Genomic DNA, 18,598 nt, shown 5'->3' on the forward strand with positions numbered 1-18,598 from the left:
AACATCGTCTGTTCAAGTCTGCCTCACATGCTTTAGCCAGAGGGCCTCATTTATTTTACATGGTAAACAGGAAGGAGTAACGTCACACCAAGGGGTTTGGTTACACAATGGCCTCAATTTCACAGAACAGTGTCTTATTTAATGCTTACCTAATGCAATGATCAATATTTCAATGGGAATTTGAATGGGGGAAGTATATGACCCCTAAAATATCCCCATCTATGCATTTTAAATCGAATGTGTCTGAACTACCTCATTTAAAATCCATAGACATGGGGTGACACAGTGTTCAGCTTTATGGTCGTCACGCATTTTTTCACTGTACGCATTAAATAAAGAGCAACATAGACCTTTATTATGAACCATTATATTTACATAGCTCTCAACGGTAAAGACATATTGTTTTAAATTATATTATTTACACTTTAAACAGACATCAACATTTTTTACTTTTAAACCATTTAACCACTAAACCGATTATTTTATTGATACCACAATGAATAAATGAATGAATGAATGAATAACAACCCTTTCTTTTGTAAACTATTTTGGTTGTTGCACTATTCACTTATTCATTACGGCCTGGTGTATCCTAGCAACGACCCCTGGGCAGGGTAGCAGTGCTGCGGCCTGGGCCAGCTGGGGCAGCAGTATATAAGTGGAGGTACGGAGGTAGTGGAAAAGGTCTGGGAAGCTATGGAGGTGGGCCAGGATTTGAGGGGCGACTCCCAGGGAACGAGCGAGCCTCCGCAAGCCACTGCCCCGATGGTCTGCCGAGCCCAGCAGCAGGGACAGGTCCTGGACCGCGTCGTAGTCCAGCAAGTCGATGCTCTGTCCTATAAGAGTAGCAGGACACACGGACACGATCAATGGAAAGAGTCGATTTTAGAGTTGATTTTCTTTAACAAACCCATTCACTGACCAGAGTAAAAGTAGGCCTACATTCGTGTAGCACTTTTCCAAGGATTCAAAGACAAAATAATATTATGACATTTATAGTTAAACTGATTTGAATGAATATAAAGTCCCATGAAATATGAATAATACAGACTTAAACAGTGACACATTGTAAGTGTTCATAAAAAGGTGTAATTTAAAGGAGAGGAATGAGGGATATGTATCCAGATGGCCCTGGCAGCCAAGGTTTAGTGTTTCATGAGTCGTGTAATCGTTTTTTATGCTTCATTTTACTTTTTACACCGTCACCCGTGAACTGGGGTCTGGCTAAAATAAGCCATTGCACTTTTCCACCTGTTGTAAGTTCCGTTGCCGAGATATGATCTTGAATCCAAAAGGGTGTAACTTGTTATTCGTTGACATGACCTGAACGTGCTCAGACATGAAGACAGATTTACCTTGAGCTGTGTCCCATATTGTCTGCAGGTGTTGCTCCATCTAATATTTAGACAGGGAAGAAGCAGCCTCTTAGGGACGTGCCGCAGTCACGTGATACATCTGATCAAATATGCTCCTCCAACAGAGGAAACTAACTTACAACCGCACTCTGCACATTTCTAACTCTAATGAAAGCAAATTACTTTTACGAGTATGATGAGTAGTTATAGTACTGATAAGTGAGGGAATACACTATAGGTTTTTAATCAAAAATCAATCAAATATTGAAGATGGGAGGGAGTCCCAAATCTAAGCTAAAATATCTACTGGCTTCTTTATGGTTAGGGAAATTAGTGCTTAACCTCACAACTTAGAGAGTTGACATAGAGAAAACCTTTTACTTATGCTCATAAAATTTCACATTTTAATAATGTCCACTTTAAACACTGGTGTGTTAATTCAGCATTCATGTTGAACAAAGGCACATTTTTTAACTCATATTATACATATAGGATAAATTGCTGTTTAAATGCAGATTGATGTGATCGATTGATCGATTGATTGACGTCACCTGCTGTGTGGAGTATCTGCTGTCACGTCCTGTTTCTCCACACAGACCACTCTCTGACTGACCAGGGGGCTTGATATTAGTGGTGACGTTGATGACAATAGAAGCAGGGGGCACCTCATTCTCCTTGCTCGATAGCCTCAGTTCGCTGGTTAGGGACAGAATATATTGTTGGTTAATTCATGTTTTATGAATGAGTATAATGAATATAATATTATATTGTATTGGTATAATATTCTAATACATATAATATAAGGATACCAATGTGTTACAATTGTAAATATTATATATATATATTATATATATTCTTGGCCAGGTCATTCTTGTAAAAGAGATTTTTAATCTCAATTAATTTTCTTACCTGGTTAAATAAAGGATTGATTGATTGATGAACCGTTGTAAATATTGTAATACAACAGTGTAGTAACATGTGTCCCACGAAAGGCTAAATACTGATGACGAATCAATTAGAGTTTGTGTGTAATACAAGAGTACAAGTGTACTACAGGTGACTTGTGTTGAGGTCAAGCTATTCATACAACACATCAGTGTGACTCAAGACACCTGGGAGGAGGAGGAGGAGGAGGAGGAGAAGGAGGAGGGGGAAGACGAGGCGGGAGAGGAGGAGCCGTCGGCTGTGCGTGGGGCTCTGGTGGTTGTCTGGCCGCAGGGTGTTTGGGGCCGGCAGGGACTGCAGCAGAGGTCTGGGGAACTAGTGTTACCAGACCTGGTCCAGAGAGCAGGCCATCAGGCCCCAGACAGTAATTGTGCTCCTGTTCTGAGGATAAAAAAACAAATAATGGCCTACCCCTTAGTGGATTGTACAAAACATAAGATGAAAAACACAGAGAATACGTGTTGTTGTTTTTTTGTGCCTTACTTAATCGCTCAACTGCCAGTAGGAATGTCCAAAGCATGAGGATAATCAGGAACGTTGAAGCAGCTGTTGCCGAGCCAACTAGAACCATGGAAACTGTTCTGGATTGTGTCTCTTGACAATTGACAATTATTCAAACTCATGTCAATATTTTAAGACACAGTTTGGGAGAAAATGTGTTTTGGCTATCTTTAGGCTACTCACTTGTAACTGTATATTTCTTATAATTTCCTCCAGAGACGGTAACTGCAATATCTGCTATTTTAAAGGGAAACAGTTATTTAGGCTACCTCAACATAAGAATCAGAAACCTCCAAATAAAGGTTTTTTAAAATGGTATCAAAGTATCTTTGTCTGTCATTTCTGACTGTTACCTTGTGCTTTAGAGTCTTGACGTTTTAAACGCAAACAACTTGTATGGATGGCAAGGTTATTACAGGGGACACAGGAAGGTTCAACCTCCCCCCTCATACTCCTGAGCTCATAGTGCCTGCACAATAAGCACATTCAGGCATTATTAGACTCAAAAACATTACACATGTAACGTTACATCGTTTTATCTTGATTTAGCCTTTCCCACATAGGCCTACATCAGTTTGGATAGAGCCCACTAACCCGGGAAGGCAGTGTCCACACTGGGCGTTGCTGAAGGCGTTGCACGTCGCCCTCTGCTGGCGGTTCAGCAGAATGCACTGGGTGCAGCGGATACACGGAGCCACCCCCGCGTCCACACTGAAGTATCCCCTCCCACACACAACACAGAGCCCCGTGCCCCCATCTCCAAACCCACAGTCCTGGCACCAGAGAAGAACGAATAGAAAAAAGACATGATGAGTATAGGTAAGCAGACAGGCATACTATGTTGGCCACTGCTATGGTCGTCGTGGCAAGGTCCTTTGTAGATACATAGATTAGATAGTAATATTAAGTAGGTGGTAGGCGTTTGTTTCTTCGAATCAATTCGAGAAGTGCATAAATAAACTGTAAAGCAACAAACAAAGAAACTGTAAAGAAACAAACAATCAAACAAACAAAGAAACAAAGAAACTAACTAACTAACTTGCTCCCTAACTAATGACTATAACTTACAAATAAATGACTAACTAAGTTACTAATTAACAACTAATAGTCTTACTAACTCACCAGCAAACAATTTATTAACTAACTAACTAACTAACTAACTAACAACTTACTAACTAATACCTGAATAACTAACTAACTAACTAACTCACTAGCTAATACCTGACTAACTAACTACCTAACCTCCTTACTTACTAACTATAACTAACTATCTATCTCAGTGTAAAGGCAGAACCTATAACCCCATACAGCCATACCTCTGACAGCTGTTGCCCTGGACCACACACAGGACAGGCAGCACAGGTGCCGTTAGGGTGGAGGAACTGTGTTTGATCACAGCTGTGCTCCGACCGGCCCAGCGACAAGCATATCTATGGAGGCACACATGCAGGGATGTTCATGCGACTGTGCACCCAAACACAGGCCCAAGAAGCAGGTAAACACGGCGGGATGCTGCAGACTTTAATGTTCGTTAAAACGTCACGATAGAGACCCACCGTGATGAACAGAGCAGCAGCGTAGACACCCCTCTCCATGGGTGGTCTTTATTCTAGAATATTTTCCACAGATATCATAATCCAGATCGGTCCATCATATGCCTTTGGAATTAGAAAGGCATGTTTAAAAGCTGATTCATCCTCTGCATTGATGACGTGATAAGAAGACTCTTCTTGCATGCAACGTCACAACGGAATTTAAAAGGCGATCTTCCTTCAGTCCCAATGTCTATGGCACGGGATTTCTAACGCTGCAATACGTGATATTCACTTGGCGATCTTACCTTGTTTCAAAACACCCATCCAAATCAGTCAGAGGTTTTTTTTTGTCAAATCACAATGGTGCAATTTTAGACTTTTGACTTTTGACAGATTTTTGTAGTTTCAAGTCCTTCTTCCTGAGTCCTTCTTCCTGAGTCCTGAGTCCAGAGTCCTGAGTCCTGAGTCCTGAGTCCAGAGTCCTGAGTGCTGAGTGCTGCCCGATGCAGACACAATCCGCTCCCTCAAGTGCATCCACATGATGCGATGGGAAGGGCTTCCAGGGAATCCCCATAGCCCTGGGACCTGCTACGTCACTGAGCTCTGTGACGCAGGTGGGGGGTTCTGCACGGAGCCAGCTCCCACCTGGCCTTCTCCTGTTCCCTGCGGACAGCCCCCTGAGTTTGAATCGCTGGGCGAAGAGGGAGTGAAAGCCACTGAGGAATGCGGTCTATGAATGAGTTCCTTGTAAATACCTAGTGTAGATGATGGTACTCCCTGCATCTGTGCCTCTCTTTCTCCTGTTTATCCATAGTGTGTTTGTGTGTGGGAGTGTGTGTGTGTGTGTGTGTGTGTGTGTGTGCGTGCGTGCGTGCGTGCGTGTGCGTGCGTGCGTGCGTGTGTGTGTGTGTGTGTGTGTGTGTGTGTGTGTGTGTGTGTGTGTGTGTGTGTGTGTGTGTGTGTGTGTGTGTGTGTGTGAGAGAGAGAAAATACAGGGTGTGTGACTCCCAGTAGGTTCTGGGGTTAAACCCTAATGTCCAAAGTCTACTTGTAGGCATTCTTGAGCAAGCTACCTAACCCATACATGCTCATTGATGACCTGTATCTACAGGAAAAGCATTATAAATCATTTGCTTTGGATACAAGTGTTAATAGATGTGTTGGTATGTTCCCAGCACCACTGAGTAGCAGCCTCTGAGTAGCAGCACGAAACCACAGAATGAGGAACAGCAACGTTTTAGTCATTTATCATCAGAGATGCAAATTACCTTTGTTTGGACAGTTATCAGTAGATTTGATTTAAAAAAAAGGATTTGAAATATATATATATATATATATATATATATATATATATATATATATATATATAGTCTTCTTAGATATGTAAGCATTCATATGCACACAAATACACAGGTATAGAGCAAAAAGAAAATAGAGAGGTCCCCATACCTAAGCCAAGACCAAACCCTGATCAGGGAGAGATATAGAGAGAGTCAGGAGCTGCCCTCAAAGATTCAGATAGATACTTATATATATGTAACTTCAATGTTTCTTGTCCTGTTGCAAATGCAAAGCATTTCAGTGGAGTAGATAAGTTGGAAATGTGTGTGCTTATCTATAGCAATGTGTGCATGTTACAAGGACGCACAACACTGAAAAACACAATAACTCAATACTTCCTTTTTTAGGCAATGCCCTAAATCAAACTATGAGAAATAGGAACTTGGCTAACAGGATGCCAGCACACGCCCAAGAGTTTAATGTAATGATACAAAGACAACGGTTCATATTGCCTTAGAAATATATTCATATTGAAGGTATTTACTTTCTTAAATGACATGTATATGACTGGAGGCAGAGTTGAACCATTATGGGCTATATCAGCAGCGTTTATTACCAGTGATTAATGAGTAACTCAAGGTACAAAAGGAGAGGGTGTGATGGTCTGTTTCTGGAGAAAGGAACCGACTGAGGAGAAGACAGATGTTTTTTCCCTAACAGTGATTTGCTTACTTGCTAAAGATTATTATTTTTTACAGATTCAGTCAGATCAAGAGGAATCACACTGGTGAGTAGATATGGATTTGATCGTATAACAGAACTGAGGGACTCCTTAAGGAAGCTTGTTTGGATAAAACAACTCTTTCGCCGTGTTTATGCTAAATGTTATTTTGTGATGTGCATTCCAGACTGGCCATGGCCAGAAGTCCACCCATCGTAATGCTTTGGCTGTGGTTGCAGTCTTCTATTTATCTTCAGGGTTCAAGTATGCATTTTGAAGCTCTTAATATCATCTGACACTACAGAAACACAACTTTCAAAGTATTTCATTCTGTAGTATGGTTTCAAATGCACTGTTTCTGATATCATGATGAGGATGAGTCAAAAACAATTTCCAGTAAAGTTATAGTTTTGGACCTTACCGTCTCCAGTCCACTGATAGACTATCCACTGTTTTGCCTAATTTTAACATAATTTACTTCACTCCTCTGTGTGTGTGTGTGTGTGTGTGTGTGTGTGTGTGTGTGTGTGTGTGTGTGTGTGTGTGTGTGTGTGTTAAGCCATTCATGGGAACCCCAGTCTGTGGGGTAAGAAGGCTGAGTTCCAGGCCAGGCCGTGCATGTGGCAGCTGGACCCATCATTGTCCGTGCCTGCGCTGGAGGAGCTGAGTGTGTGCGTTCTCCTGCGCCTCAGCCTGGGCACCGAATGGACCGCCTTCGCCTACAAAGCCCCCGGGAACCCCGCGGTCCAGCTGGGCCTGGAGGGAGACAAGAGTCAGATCACGGCCGTGCTGTTTGGAGGCAAATGGCCCCTGAACGAATCGCTGCCGTTGAACAACTGGCACGCCGTGTGTTTGACCTGGTCCGCGACGAGCCGGCGCCTTCGACTCTACGTCAACGGGGCCGAGCGTCTGGACGCGGGCGTAGACTCCCCGGCGTCGGGGCGCCTGGCCCCCAACGGCACCCTGACCCTGGGCGTGCCTCACTCGGTGGACGAGAACGGGACGGTGCAGCGGGAGGACGGGAAGACCCTCATGGGGTACATCGGGCTGTTCAGGATGTGGGCCAGAGAATGGCGAGCTGACGAGATGAAGCCTCTGGGCTGCTTGGAGGGAGACGTGGTGAGCTGGGACGCCAGACACTGGAACCACCAGTTACCCACCAGCTGTCCTCCCAAAGCGGACGCCAGCCTGCAGTGTGGTGAGTGTCGTGTCGCTGCGTCGTTTTTCCCTTATCGTGCCATTGTGTTGTCCTCCGTATGAAAGCTGCTGTGGATAACGTTCAAGAGTTGGAAAAAAGAGAGAGAGCAGGCGAGCGCATGAGAGAGCAAGATTCTGAAAATTGAGAAAGTTTTGCATTTCACACATGGTTGGTTTCTGCACCACTCAGGGAAGACATGTGCTGATTGAGGCTGGGAACGGTCTCAACTCTAAATTGTTTCATATGGAGGCAGATGCTCTTTTGGACACAGATATTCTCACAGAGCATTTCATTGAGTATTAGCTGAGAGATTGCTATGCCATTTCTAACAAATGACGGTGAAACAATAGTTCCTAAATCTTACTGACAGCACCTTTACCATTGCTTTGTTATATCAAATAAAAGATTTCTGAAAATAGGAGCATTGACTTTGCTTTGCTAAAGTGGTTGGCTGTAGAGGAAGGCATGAGGTCACTTTTGGATTGAGGAACTACAGGGGAAAGAGGTTGAAGTCAAATGTCACAGCCCCATTGTGATATATGTGACCGAGTAAAGTAAACAACGCTTCATTTCTCCAGGAACAATGGATGTGCAGATATATCTAAAAATTGCCAACTTGCTGTTTGAGCATTTACTTTCTTTCCTACCATTTTTTCAGAGTGGTCGAGCTTCAAAATTAAAATGTGCGCTTATGTGAAACACTCCAACGCATCTGATACAACCAACAGCAGACTGGAATCGATCACAAGTCACTGGGTATGGAGACCCTGTACATGGCTTCCTTGAAGGCCTGCAGTTATAGGCTGAAACTTCATTTCTGAATGATTTATTATCATTTATATTATTCTTTAGATGGAAAGCATTTTCTCACAGGACATTTCTGTCCAGAACGTGTCAGTGCTCTCTCCAAGGTAAGTGAACTCCAATCTAAAGTCTAAAAAGGGTTGTCACCTGGAGACATTTCTTGAGTTAAAATCGTGATTTTATCTAGCGCTTTTGTTTGTTTGTTTGTTTGTTTACACACATGCATGCGCTTGTGCTCATTTACGCTTCCGGCCAATAAGAGGATGTTCTTTGTCTGTGATGTCGTGGTTCTTATCTACAAATAACAGGTGGACTGGGATGAGTCACTGTATCTAATCTCTTGTTATTTGTGTTCCCATACAGCCGACGTTGCCTTGCAGGCAATAACTCTGCTGCTGCTCTATACATACAACGCCCTAAGGTAAATCATAATGAAGAGGCACGGTTGAATTTCTAAGGGAAAGACAGCTGTATATCAGAACCCATGGTGAAGGAGGGTTCTAACACTGGGAATAGTTTGGATACCCCCTCAAACGATCATGCAAAAAAAAAAGTAACATTTGAAGTTCAAGGCTGCACTCTAAATTTATGCTCAAAAGTTACAAAACCAAAACAAAGTATTATTTTCTTCCAACCCAGAAATTAAAAGGACTTGGGAACTTCACCTTTGATTTCTGGTAAGATAGAAACGTCACATTCTTAGCAAAATGTATATCCTTGGATGTGATAATATGAAAATATGGACATTGTCGTGCAAATCATGCATGTTGTATTCATGTTCAGTCTTTTTCATTAATTTCTATTATCCATATGTATTTTTTCTATATTCTGATCAAACAGTATTTGATGAATATGTTTCCCAATTGTAGCTTACTAGTTATTAGTTCCCATCTCAACCATGTTCCTTCACATTCCTGCTGTGCTTCTATAGCTTCTTCTCTAAGGTGTATGTGAGTATTAGTCCCAAGAAGAGTGTTGAGTGGGTGCAGGCTTACATCATGAATAAACTGGAAGCAAAGTTCTCCTATGAATCCCTCACCCTGATGACAGATATCCATAAGCTCAGCATACAACCAGCCGGTGGGTATATAACGCATAACAAATGCTGAATACATACAAAGTACACACACACACACACACACACACACACACACACACACACATACATACACATTCACACTATGGATCAGAACGCAAGTGCACATCATTTCATTTCTTAAACATGAATGTACACAATTATTTTTCAGAGCCGTTTTACACAATGACTAAGCCACCACCTATAGTCTCAGAATCACCCAGACCAGGTCAGCCAACGGCTTTCAACATACCATTACCTTTGAGTCATTCATAAGGTGGTTCATCTTGGCAACAAACTATCTGCAACACTCACTAAAACTCTCTTGTTTTCGAACGATCCTCTTTGATCAAATCTAACAGCGACTGACACAACCCTCAGCTTCCCAGCATCCACAGAAGGTAAAACCACAAACATAACCATGCAACATATGTTCATGAAATAGTTTAATACATACTGTATTAGACTCACACATGTACAGAATTAAACTATGGCATGTTTTATGTTTTCAACCTCTTTTTCTTTTCTTCTTAAATTGTATTTTCAGCAACCAGTAATCATTTTCATTCAACCCACAGCTACAAATTCAACTCAGAGATCTCCTTCCAGTCCTACAACAACCAAAGTGACGCACAACACTGTTGGTGAGTACATGACATTCCCCTTAGTGTGTGTGTGTGTGTGTGTGTGTGTGTGTGTGTGTCTGTGTGTTAGTGTATGTGTGTGTGTGTGTGTGTGTGTGTGTGTGTGTGTGTGTGTGTGTGTGTGTGTGTGTGTGTGTGTGTGTTTGTGCATGTGTGTGTACGTGTGCGTGTGCGTGTGCGTGTGTGTGTGTGTGTGTGTGTGTGTGTGTGTGTGTGTGTGTGTCTTGGGTGGTTTCAGTGGATGGTATGCTGGTTTGCTTAGAATTGTTAACTATTCAGTTAACTATTCACTCATTAAGTGACCTACAGTTAATTCAGATCCAGGTCTTTCAAGAGAAGGTTAAGGGCACAAATATTCACTGTACTCTACCTTATGATACGTATAATATATTTTCAACAGGCATAGTGGAATCGTTCTTCAGAGTAAACCTGACCTTGGCATTTAATGGCAACCCTACCAATCCAACAACTGTTATCGAGTGCTGGGTAAGATATTGAAAGCATGTTCTTAGCAAGTAGAAACTAGTTTATCATTAAATATTAACCCCCCCCAACCCCATTTCGATCCCAGCTGAAAGAACGCCTGGCGTCGGTAGGGATGAATATGCTGAACTTCTGGATAATAAGAAATCATATCAGGTTGGTGTCAAAGCAGGTCTCATATCTGCCATACCATGCATCAAACCAATGCACTCAAAGTGCCTTTATTTTGCTCCCTGATCTCTAGGAACGTGGAACAACATGTACAACATGTACAACATGTGAGTGCTGAGCGGGATTTCTAAATCACATCACATGTACATTGGCAATATGTAAGGTTTCAGTGGACTTCCCTAGGATATCAAAAGATAAAGCATACGGAAAAATTATAATTATTAATCATTTATTCATTCTTTGCAAGAGTATCTGAAAACTGATTGTTTTTGTGTGCTTGTATTTTTCTTTATTCTTCAGATCCCCCACAGGCTAAACCAAGGGTAGGTAGCGAACCTTATCCCGGTCAATGACATGCCACCTGGTGTCGTGTGTTTAGCCGTTACAAGCCGTTTTGGAAATCAGTCCCTTAAGACATCACAGGTGTGCATGTCCACCGAGATGTGTGACGGATAGATGAGCAACGTTTGCTACAGTCCACTGGGTAGGCTGATAGACTGATCTATCCAGCACACATCTAGGTGGACACGCCCACTTTCTGCCCTTGTGAAGTCATAAGGGGTAGAGTTCCAAAACGGCTTGTAACTGCGAATCACACCACACCTGGTGGCATGTCATGGCACCTTTAAAGTTCTGACCTCGTATATATAGATGTACATATCTATATATACTACGTCAGAACTTAGAATATATATCTATATCTATATATTTATCTATATATATCTACCTATATATCTATCTATATATATATATATATATATATATATATATATAGATATATATATATATATATATATATATATGAACAACCTGTGGTCACTAACCAAGAATGTCATCGACAGATATAACTGCACCTTCCATGTTCAGGGAAATCTACAGGGGAATATCACAGTGCTGGAAAACCTCATAGTCAACTCCCTGAATCAAGTGTACAGAAACGATACTCTTTCCATTAAAACAACACAGCTGAAGGTACAGAACATCGGTAAGACATGATCCCAAACTATTTTCAGAGGGATTAACTCTTCTGAAACCTTTGACATGTACATGTCATAGAGGAGCAGGTAAGTGTTGGGCATCTTGCACATGGATGTCTTCAGGTGGACTGCTGGTTTTGGGGCTTGGGAGCTGGTTTTGGTTTTACAGCTGTGCTTCAAACAATGGAAAAAAACAATGGAAACTACCCTGCTTCAAACAATGGAAAAAGCCTTTGGGTTGTCATGATGTCGCTATGTCTGTCCCTCAGTGCTAAAGAGCTGTCCAGAAGAAACTCTGAAGACCATCTACGGGGTGTATATGTGGTCTGAGACGTTGCCTGAGAAACAGCAAATCATGATATGTCAGAAGCCTAGCGACGGGAGAGCCTTCCGGTTTTGGTGAGATAATTATGACCCCACTCGCCGTTAGAATTGTATTTGTGTTATGACCATGAATGTGAACATTGTTGAATATAAACCTTTTCTTAGTCTTTAGCCATGTAAGGCTGGAATATTCTGGTGGCAAAATCATGTAAGAGATATTCAAACAAACTCAATGTTTTGTTTGTTTGGCGCCGCGTTCAACGGTTCCTGTCATCTGTGTGCTGAGCGCTAATATAAGACAATCTGTTTCCATAGCAACAGTTGTAATTGTTATAATGTTATAATCCTCTGCCTATCTGCTGTCTGCATACAAACCCTGACAAGCTAGGATTGATCATAGCATGCCAGCCGGCTATGATCAGAGAAATAAAACATTGATCAAAATCGAAATCAATTTCCTCCTCGGGTAATATTAATGTAATGAAGGGTTCCAGTCGCCTATGCATCATAAGCCACCGCTTATGATATTAATATTTCTCAAGGCACAACAACTGAGGAATAAGGGCTATCAGTTTTATGATTGGATAATGAAACACCTGATGGGCTGATGTTTATTGGGTCTGGTGTTCTTATCTTGGCTAAACGGTAGGTAAATAGGGCTCTTGACTGCTATTACAGAGAGTCACAGAGACAGTTTTAATGTAGACTATTCTTATTTGTAAAAAGCCATTACCCTAAAAGCGGATTCATGGTTATAGCAGTACCCTTATTGTATCTTTACTGTATTCTTAACACCCTTTATTACCCTGTCTGATATCTTCCTCTTTCCTACTGGTGTCTCCAGTAAATTAGATAACTCTGACACGACCAGATGGGAGGATCCCGATATGACTCAATGCGAGTCCTTCATGATCATATCTGACCTGGACAACTTCACCGTCACTGCAGGTAGGAGCGCACAGACACACATGTTAACTAGGAAACCAAGGCCAGTTCATACTGCTGCATCAGCACTGCTGCACGGAACTCTACCCCTGCCTTTCGTCGGTCACAGAATGCTATTCTGCACCCATGTTTCCACTTGCATGTGACCTGTAAAAGTGTAAAAGTAGGTAGCCTACCTGGGAATATCCGCACCAGTTCTCTTCCTTCTCCTTTGCATTTGAATTTTGCGGAAGAAGTATGAAACAGGCTACAAATGTAACTGATACTTCAGCATAGTAACAGATATGTTTTATATTAATACTATTTTCTCTCTTTTCTCAGACCTTTTTAAATACATTTCTGACTTTAAAATCCCAAAAAACCAACACTTAAAGGGGAACCGTCACGCTTACTATAATATCTGTGACGTCACACATATTAAGCAGCACTTTCTTATATTGGAAAATAGCAGATAGTGCCAGTTCCTCTTTAAGTTTCTAGCCTGAGCAAAGCAGGAATGAAAGAAAAAAAGAACTTGCTAGCTCGATCAGTTACTTACGGAAGAGGATTAGGGCCACAGGGGAATTCCTTTTGACACAAAATTCTGAGAATAAAGTCAGAAATGAGTAACTCTCACTGACCTAGGTTCCTTACAGGTAGCCAACCCAACTAATTCTGACTTTAATCTCAGAATTCTGACTTTCATCTTAGAATTCTGACTTTATTCTCAGAATTCTGACTTTAAACTCGGTAATCAAAAAATATAATCACGCGTGGCCCTAATCCTCTTCCGTCGGTACTTTAGTATAAATGCACATTTGATCAAGTGGTGACCCCTGTCTCTTTGGATCGCAGAGAACGCTGCTGACGTGGTGCAGATCATTCAGGACCTGCTGGACGTGGAGCTGGGCTTGGGCAGCGTTAGCGACGGAGAGCTCAGCGCTTCAGACATGGTGACCGTGGTGAAAAAGCTGGACGATGTGGTGGACGTCAGCGTGGTCACGGACAGGCTCTGCTACGACATCTTCTGTATGATCTCAAATATTCTGATCTCCAGGAGTGACATGGCTCCAGTGTCTAGCATGTAAGGAAACATTGGATTAGGGTTTTGTTAGATCATGTTTTAGATCGTTATTATTTATAGTTATATATTGATGATGAAATACATAAATATGATACTGATATGAAAACAAATCTGTCATTGAAGGGTGCTGAATCTCACTGAGAGAATCGGGGACATGACAGTGTTCTCTGAGGATTTATTTAACGTAGCCACCCCTGCGCTCGCTGTGTCCATGAACAACGTGCAGTCAAAGAACTTCAGAGGCATCACGTTCCGCGTCTCTTCTTATGCCCCTGGTATGATCCCAGAGGTGAGTTACTCTAGAGGCACACTAATTATACCCATGCACACACGAGAATCCAAGAATCTGTTTTGTGAATTTTGTGAAGTAAATTAAAGACTCATTTGAGCCTAGCAATGTGGTGACATTACATGTAATTCATCAGAAATTGCAAATGAAACCGGTACACTGTTGGATTGTGACACCCACTTGGATTGTCCACTCTTCTTGTTTCTGATAGCTTATGGTCAACGAGAGCTTTGCTGAAGCAGTCCCAGGCACGGTTGCGTCTATCACCCTGCCAGCTGAGCTCCAAAATCAACTCCTGGCGGACGGAAACAAAACCAGAATTCAGTTCCAGTTCTATGGAGTTCAAGACCTCTTCAATGTAAATGCAAACGCACGCAGGCACTCCACACACACGCACGCACACGAATGCACGCACACACACACACACACACACACACACACACATACACACACACACACACACACACACACACACACACACACACACACATACACAAGCACACATGAGCACACACACACTCACACACAGAAGCACGCAGCGATACACTCCAACAGAGTTAAAATTTAGATTGAGAAGGTTTATAATGGCAGCACATTTTTTCTTGTTTTCCTTCCTTTCCATTCTTCCATTCTTTCCTTTCTGTCTTTTCTTCTTTCCTTCTCCCTTTTTAGTTGAACACTTGAAAGTATTACATACGCACCATTTCATTTCACCTTTTATTTATAAGTCAAATTAAATCATTTCATTATTTCCCAAAGGACACAGACATTTCCATCGAAGCAGAGGGTAACTGGACTCTCAACAGCTATGTCATATCGGCCAGCATCAACAACAGAACAGTCAGCCACCTCCAACAGCGTGTAGCGGTGACCCTCAGCAACAGCAGACCCATGCAGGTGATAGGCGGCAAGCTCTCTCGTCAATGGGCTCATCAGCGTTTGGGTTTTGTGTTTTTAAATCGAACGTCCACCATTCTCTTGGTCGTTTGTCCAAACAGGAACATGAGACGGTGATGTGCGTTTTCTGGGACTTTGGTGATAATGGTGCGTTTCTCTCTCGCTTTAAGCTTGATTTGCTTAGAGGTACTGTCTGTCAGATTTGAGTGTTTTGAAGAGAAGGAGTAAAAAAAGAGCAGAAGAGAGTAGGATTTGAACATAAACGGCCACAAAAAATGCACCCTCTCTGCTTTCAATGGCCTTATACTATACTATGGGAATGGCATTTTTAAATAATTTGACAAAAATGACAGCTCTTAAATCTTACGTACAGCACCTTTAAGTATAGTTGTGTGCTAGTATTGATGATATACAAATAAGTAAAAAAGTGTTTTGTGTTTTTGTTCATTTGTTCAATGCTAATATGTACTTTGAAGCTGGTTTCAGCAGTTAAATCACATTTGGTAAATGTGTAAAAGCATTTGTTTGTTCTAATTCTGCCACTGTGTGTGTGTGTGTACGTGTAGATGGTCAAGGTGGTTGGAACAGCCAGGGTTGTGAGACCCGCGTTATATCTGTTAATGAGACAAGCTGTTTCTGCGATCACCTCACAAGCTTTGCTGTGCTTTTGGTGAGTCACAAAAATGGTAGCATGAGAAGACTGCTATGCAAGGTGTTATTATTTGAATTCAAGGTGATACTATTTTTGTACTCTTCCAGGACATATCCAGGGACCACATGGGTGAGAAAGACCGTGAGATTCTGACGGTGATTTCGTATCTGGGTTGTGGTATATCCTCCGTCTTCCTGGGCATCACCCTGATGACTTACTTGGCCTTTGGGTGAGTCCATTGCACTGCTCACTCCTCACAAGCAACACTGGAGTGCTATGCATATGATCCACTTCAATCACTGTGAATACCCCCTTAATTACTTTCTTTCTTTACTTCTTTCTTTCTGTATTTACTTCTTTCTCTCATTGCTCGTCTCTTTATCTCCATTTATTTTTTGCATTCTTTCGTTCTTGTCCGTCTTGGACCAGCGTACATTTGAAACATGTGCCACGGACGTCAAACAAGTACAACGCAACAACCACATCGTGCATGTAAGAAGTATAAAATAAAGATCAAGATGAAGACCTATGCCACTCTCTCATGCATGTCTCTCTCTCTCTCTCTCTCTCTCTCTCTCTCTCTCTCTCTCTCTATGTCTCTCTCTCTCTCTCTCTCCCTCCCCCTATAGGAAACTGCGTCGGGATTACCCGTCCAAGATCCTGATCAACCTGTCGGCCGCCCTGCTGGCCCTGAACCTGCTGTACCTGGCCAACACCTGGCTGTCGTCCTTCCCCAGCTACGGCCTGTGCATCCTGACCGCCGCGCTCATGCACTACTTCCTGCTGGCCTCCTTCACCTGGATGGGGCTGGAGGCGTTGCACATGTACTTTGCCCTCATCAAGGTCTTCAACGCGTACGTGCGGTCCTACATCCTCAAGTTGTGCGTGGTGGGCTGGGGTAAGGACCGTGAGACTTTAGGGTGGAACCAGGGCGCTTTATGAGCTGGTCTCTTTTTGCTCTTGGTTGTTTGCGACGTCGCTTTTCCAACATTGATTCATTTTTCCGAACGTCCGTTGTGGATATTGTCTTTTGTTTGTTTGAATTAGAACTGATGATGTGTTGAGGAGGAAAGGATGGATTGTACTATTCCTATTTGATATATGTATGTATATTTTAGTTAGGAATCCACAGCCCTATACAACAGCATAAAGAAGCCTAATAAAAGTTGTTTCTTGCCTCTGCAGGTGTTCCCCTGATCATAGTAGGAGTGGTGCTGGCCACTGATGTAGACGCCTATGGCAGCAATATAACTGCAGCGGCAGATGAAACGTCTGAACCATTGTAAGAATCTACCGTGTACAACATAACCTCAAGGTCTCGCTGATTTACAAGAAGATAATACACAAAAAAAATGCAATAAAAACAAGGTTAATGCGCTATAAATAAACCTGAAAATGATCTAACTTGTTACCTCCACCTCCACCCCCTCTACTTCCACCTCTACTCCTGTTCCACCTCCTGCTCCTCCTCATCTTCCTCCACCACCTCTACCTCCTGCTCCTCCTCTTCTTCTTCCATCTCCTCCTCCACCCCCTCCACTTCCACCTCTACCTCCTGTTCCTCCTACCCCTCCACCTCCTCCACCTCCCCTACCTCTACTTTCACCTCCTCCTCCTCCATCCCCACACACCCCCCCCCTCCCCCACCTCACCTCCTCCTTCTCCCGTTCAGCTGCTGGATCCAGAGCGACGTGCACTTCTACGTGACGGTGGCGGGCTTCATCCTGCTGATCCTGCTGGGCAACACCAGTGTGTTCGTGGTGGTGCTGATCCAGATCAGACGCATGCGCACCAACAAGCCACTGGGGAAGCCGGCCACGGGCGGCTCCATGCAGGACCTGCGCGCGGCGGCCAGCCTCACCTTCCTGCTGGGCCTCACCTGGCTCTCGGCCTTCTTCGCCGTGGGGCCGCTCAGGATGGTGATGCTCTACCTGTTCTGTATCCTCAACAGTCTGCAGGGTGAGGAGACATGCTGCATATGCGTTTTACCGTTGTTGTTGTTGTTGTTGTTCTGTGGTAGAGTAACACTTTGTGTTCCTGTTTGGTGAGGTAGGTGATGGATGGTGGTATTATTTCTTGACCTATAGAGTCAGTTTTATGTGTTTAGCATTGAGTTCGATAACAAAGACGACCTCAACAAGTACATGTGTTTACAATATATAGTCACGTTTTCGTTTTTATTGTTTTACTGTTAAGATATTTAAAAATACAAATGGGCACATTTCTCATGTTTAGCATCTAGAAAAATAGGACTACTCGATAAATAATGTAAAAAAAAAACGACATAAACGGACATAAAGTATCTAGAACACAAATCTCAGATTTTAATAATATGAATCACCAATTTATTTCTCATTGTGTTTCTAGGCTTCTTCATCTTTGTGTTCCACTGTCTGATGAAGGAGATTGTGAGGAAACAGTGGAGAATACATTTGACCTTTGACCGATTCAAGCCCAATGACTTCTCAGGTACTTGGGTTGGCTGTGTGTGTGTGTGCGTGCGTGTGTGTGTGTGCGTGTGTGCGTGCGTGCGTGTGTGTGTGTGCATGCGCGTTGTCGTGGCAATTCCCCTTTAACAGAGATTGCGTCTAGGCCAGATGAGATTCCCACTGCAATAAAGCACACAATACATTGGAAAGTAAAATGTTCTAGGTTTAATGCATGCATACATTAGACTCCTCTCTAGCAGAGTGAGTCCTGATTACAAGTTGACATGGTTTTTTATACAGTTTCAGACC

General features: G+C 42.7%; 2 protein-coding genes across 2 annotated transcripts in view; one reads left to right on the plus strand and one right to left on the minus strand.

Annotated features, from left to right (window-relative positions):
- Positions 1–564: 564 nt before the first annotated feature.
- On the minus strand, positions 565–4,396 carry LOC311344775 (uncharacterized protein; the record flags this gene model as incomplete). Its single annotated transcript, XM_084469118.1, has 6 exons — positions 565–836; positions 1,356–1,395; positions 1,907–2,051; positions 3,396–3,574; positions 4,118–4,231; positions 4,358–4,396. 6 exons carry the CDS (start codon positions 4,394–4,396, stop codon positions 565–567), a joined length of 789 nt encoding a protein of 262 aa, XP_084325244.1.
- Positions 4,397–6,301: 1,905 nt separating this feature from the next.
- adgrg4a (adhesion G protein-coupled receptor G4a) overlaps positions 6,302–18,598 on the plus strand; it is a gene marked incomplete at its 3' end in the record, with an annotated part of 12,647 nt that continues 350 nt past the window's right edge. The window contains exons 1-29 of the mRNA XM_084469119.1: positions 6,302–6,404; positions 6,526–6,602; positions 6,898–7,536; positions 8,195–8,292; positions 8,389–8,447; positions 8,704–8,761; positions 8,980–9,017; positions 9,272–9,420; positions 9,588–9,644; positions 9,778–9,816; positions 9,994–10,059; positions 10,460–10,545; positions 10,631–10,698; positions 10,787–10,820; positions 11,014–11,036; positions 11,556–11,698; positions 11,960–12,089; positions 12,859–12,962; positions 13,794–14,022; positions 14,146–14,311; positions 14,523–14,669; positions 15,071–15,208; positions 15,310–15,355; positions 15,775–15,878; positions 15,968–16,089; positions 16,490–16,758; positions 17,046–17,142; positions 17,533–17,819; positions 18,228–18,329. Coding sequence (XP_084325245.1) covers positions 6,533–6,602; positions 6,898–7,536; positions 8,195–8,292; positions 8,389–8,447; positions 8,704–8,761; positions 8,980–9,017; positions 9,272–9,420; positions 9,588–9,644; positions 9,778–9,816; positions 9,994–10,059; positions 10,460–10,545; positions 10,631–10,698; positions 10,787–10,820; positions 11,014–11,036; positions 11,556–11,698; positions 11,960–12,089; positions 12,859–12,962; positions 13,794–14,022; positions 14,146–14,311; positions 14,523–14,669; positions 15,071–15,208; positions 15,310–15,355; positions 15,775–15,878; positions 15,968–16,089; positions 16,490–16,758; positions 17,046–17,142; positions 17,533–17,819; positions 18,228–18,329 — 3,568 coding nt within the window. The 5' untranslated portion in view covers positions 6,302–6,404; positions 6,526–6,532. The remainder of the gene's footprint in view (positions 6,405–6,525; positions 6,603–6,897; positions 7,537–8,194; positions 8,293–8,388; positions 8,448–8,703; positions 8,762–8,979; positions 9,018–9,271; positions 9,421–9,587; positions 9,645–9,777; positions 9,817–9,993; positions 10,060–10,459; positions 10,546–10,630; positions 10,699–10,786; positions 10,821–11,013; positions 11,037–11,555; positions 11,699–11,959; positions 12,090–12,858; positions 12,963–13,793; positions 14,023–14,145; positions 14,312–14,522; positions 14,670–15,070; positions 15,209–15,309; positions 15,356–15,774; positions 15,879–15,967; positions 16,090–16,489; positions 16,759–17,045; positions 17,143–17,532; positions 17,820–18,227; positions 18,330–18,598) is intronic.

Source organism: Micromesistius poutassou (genome assembly GCF_964030765.1).
Source record: "Micromesistius poutassou genome assembly, chromosome: 6".
Lineage (NCBI taxonomy): Eukaryota > Metazoa > Chordata > Actinopteri > Gadiformes > Gadidae > Micromesistius > Micromesistius poutassou.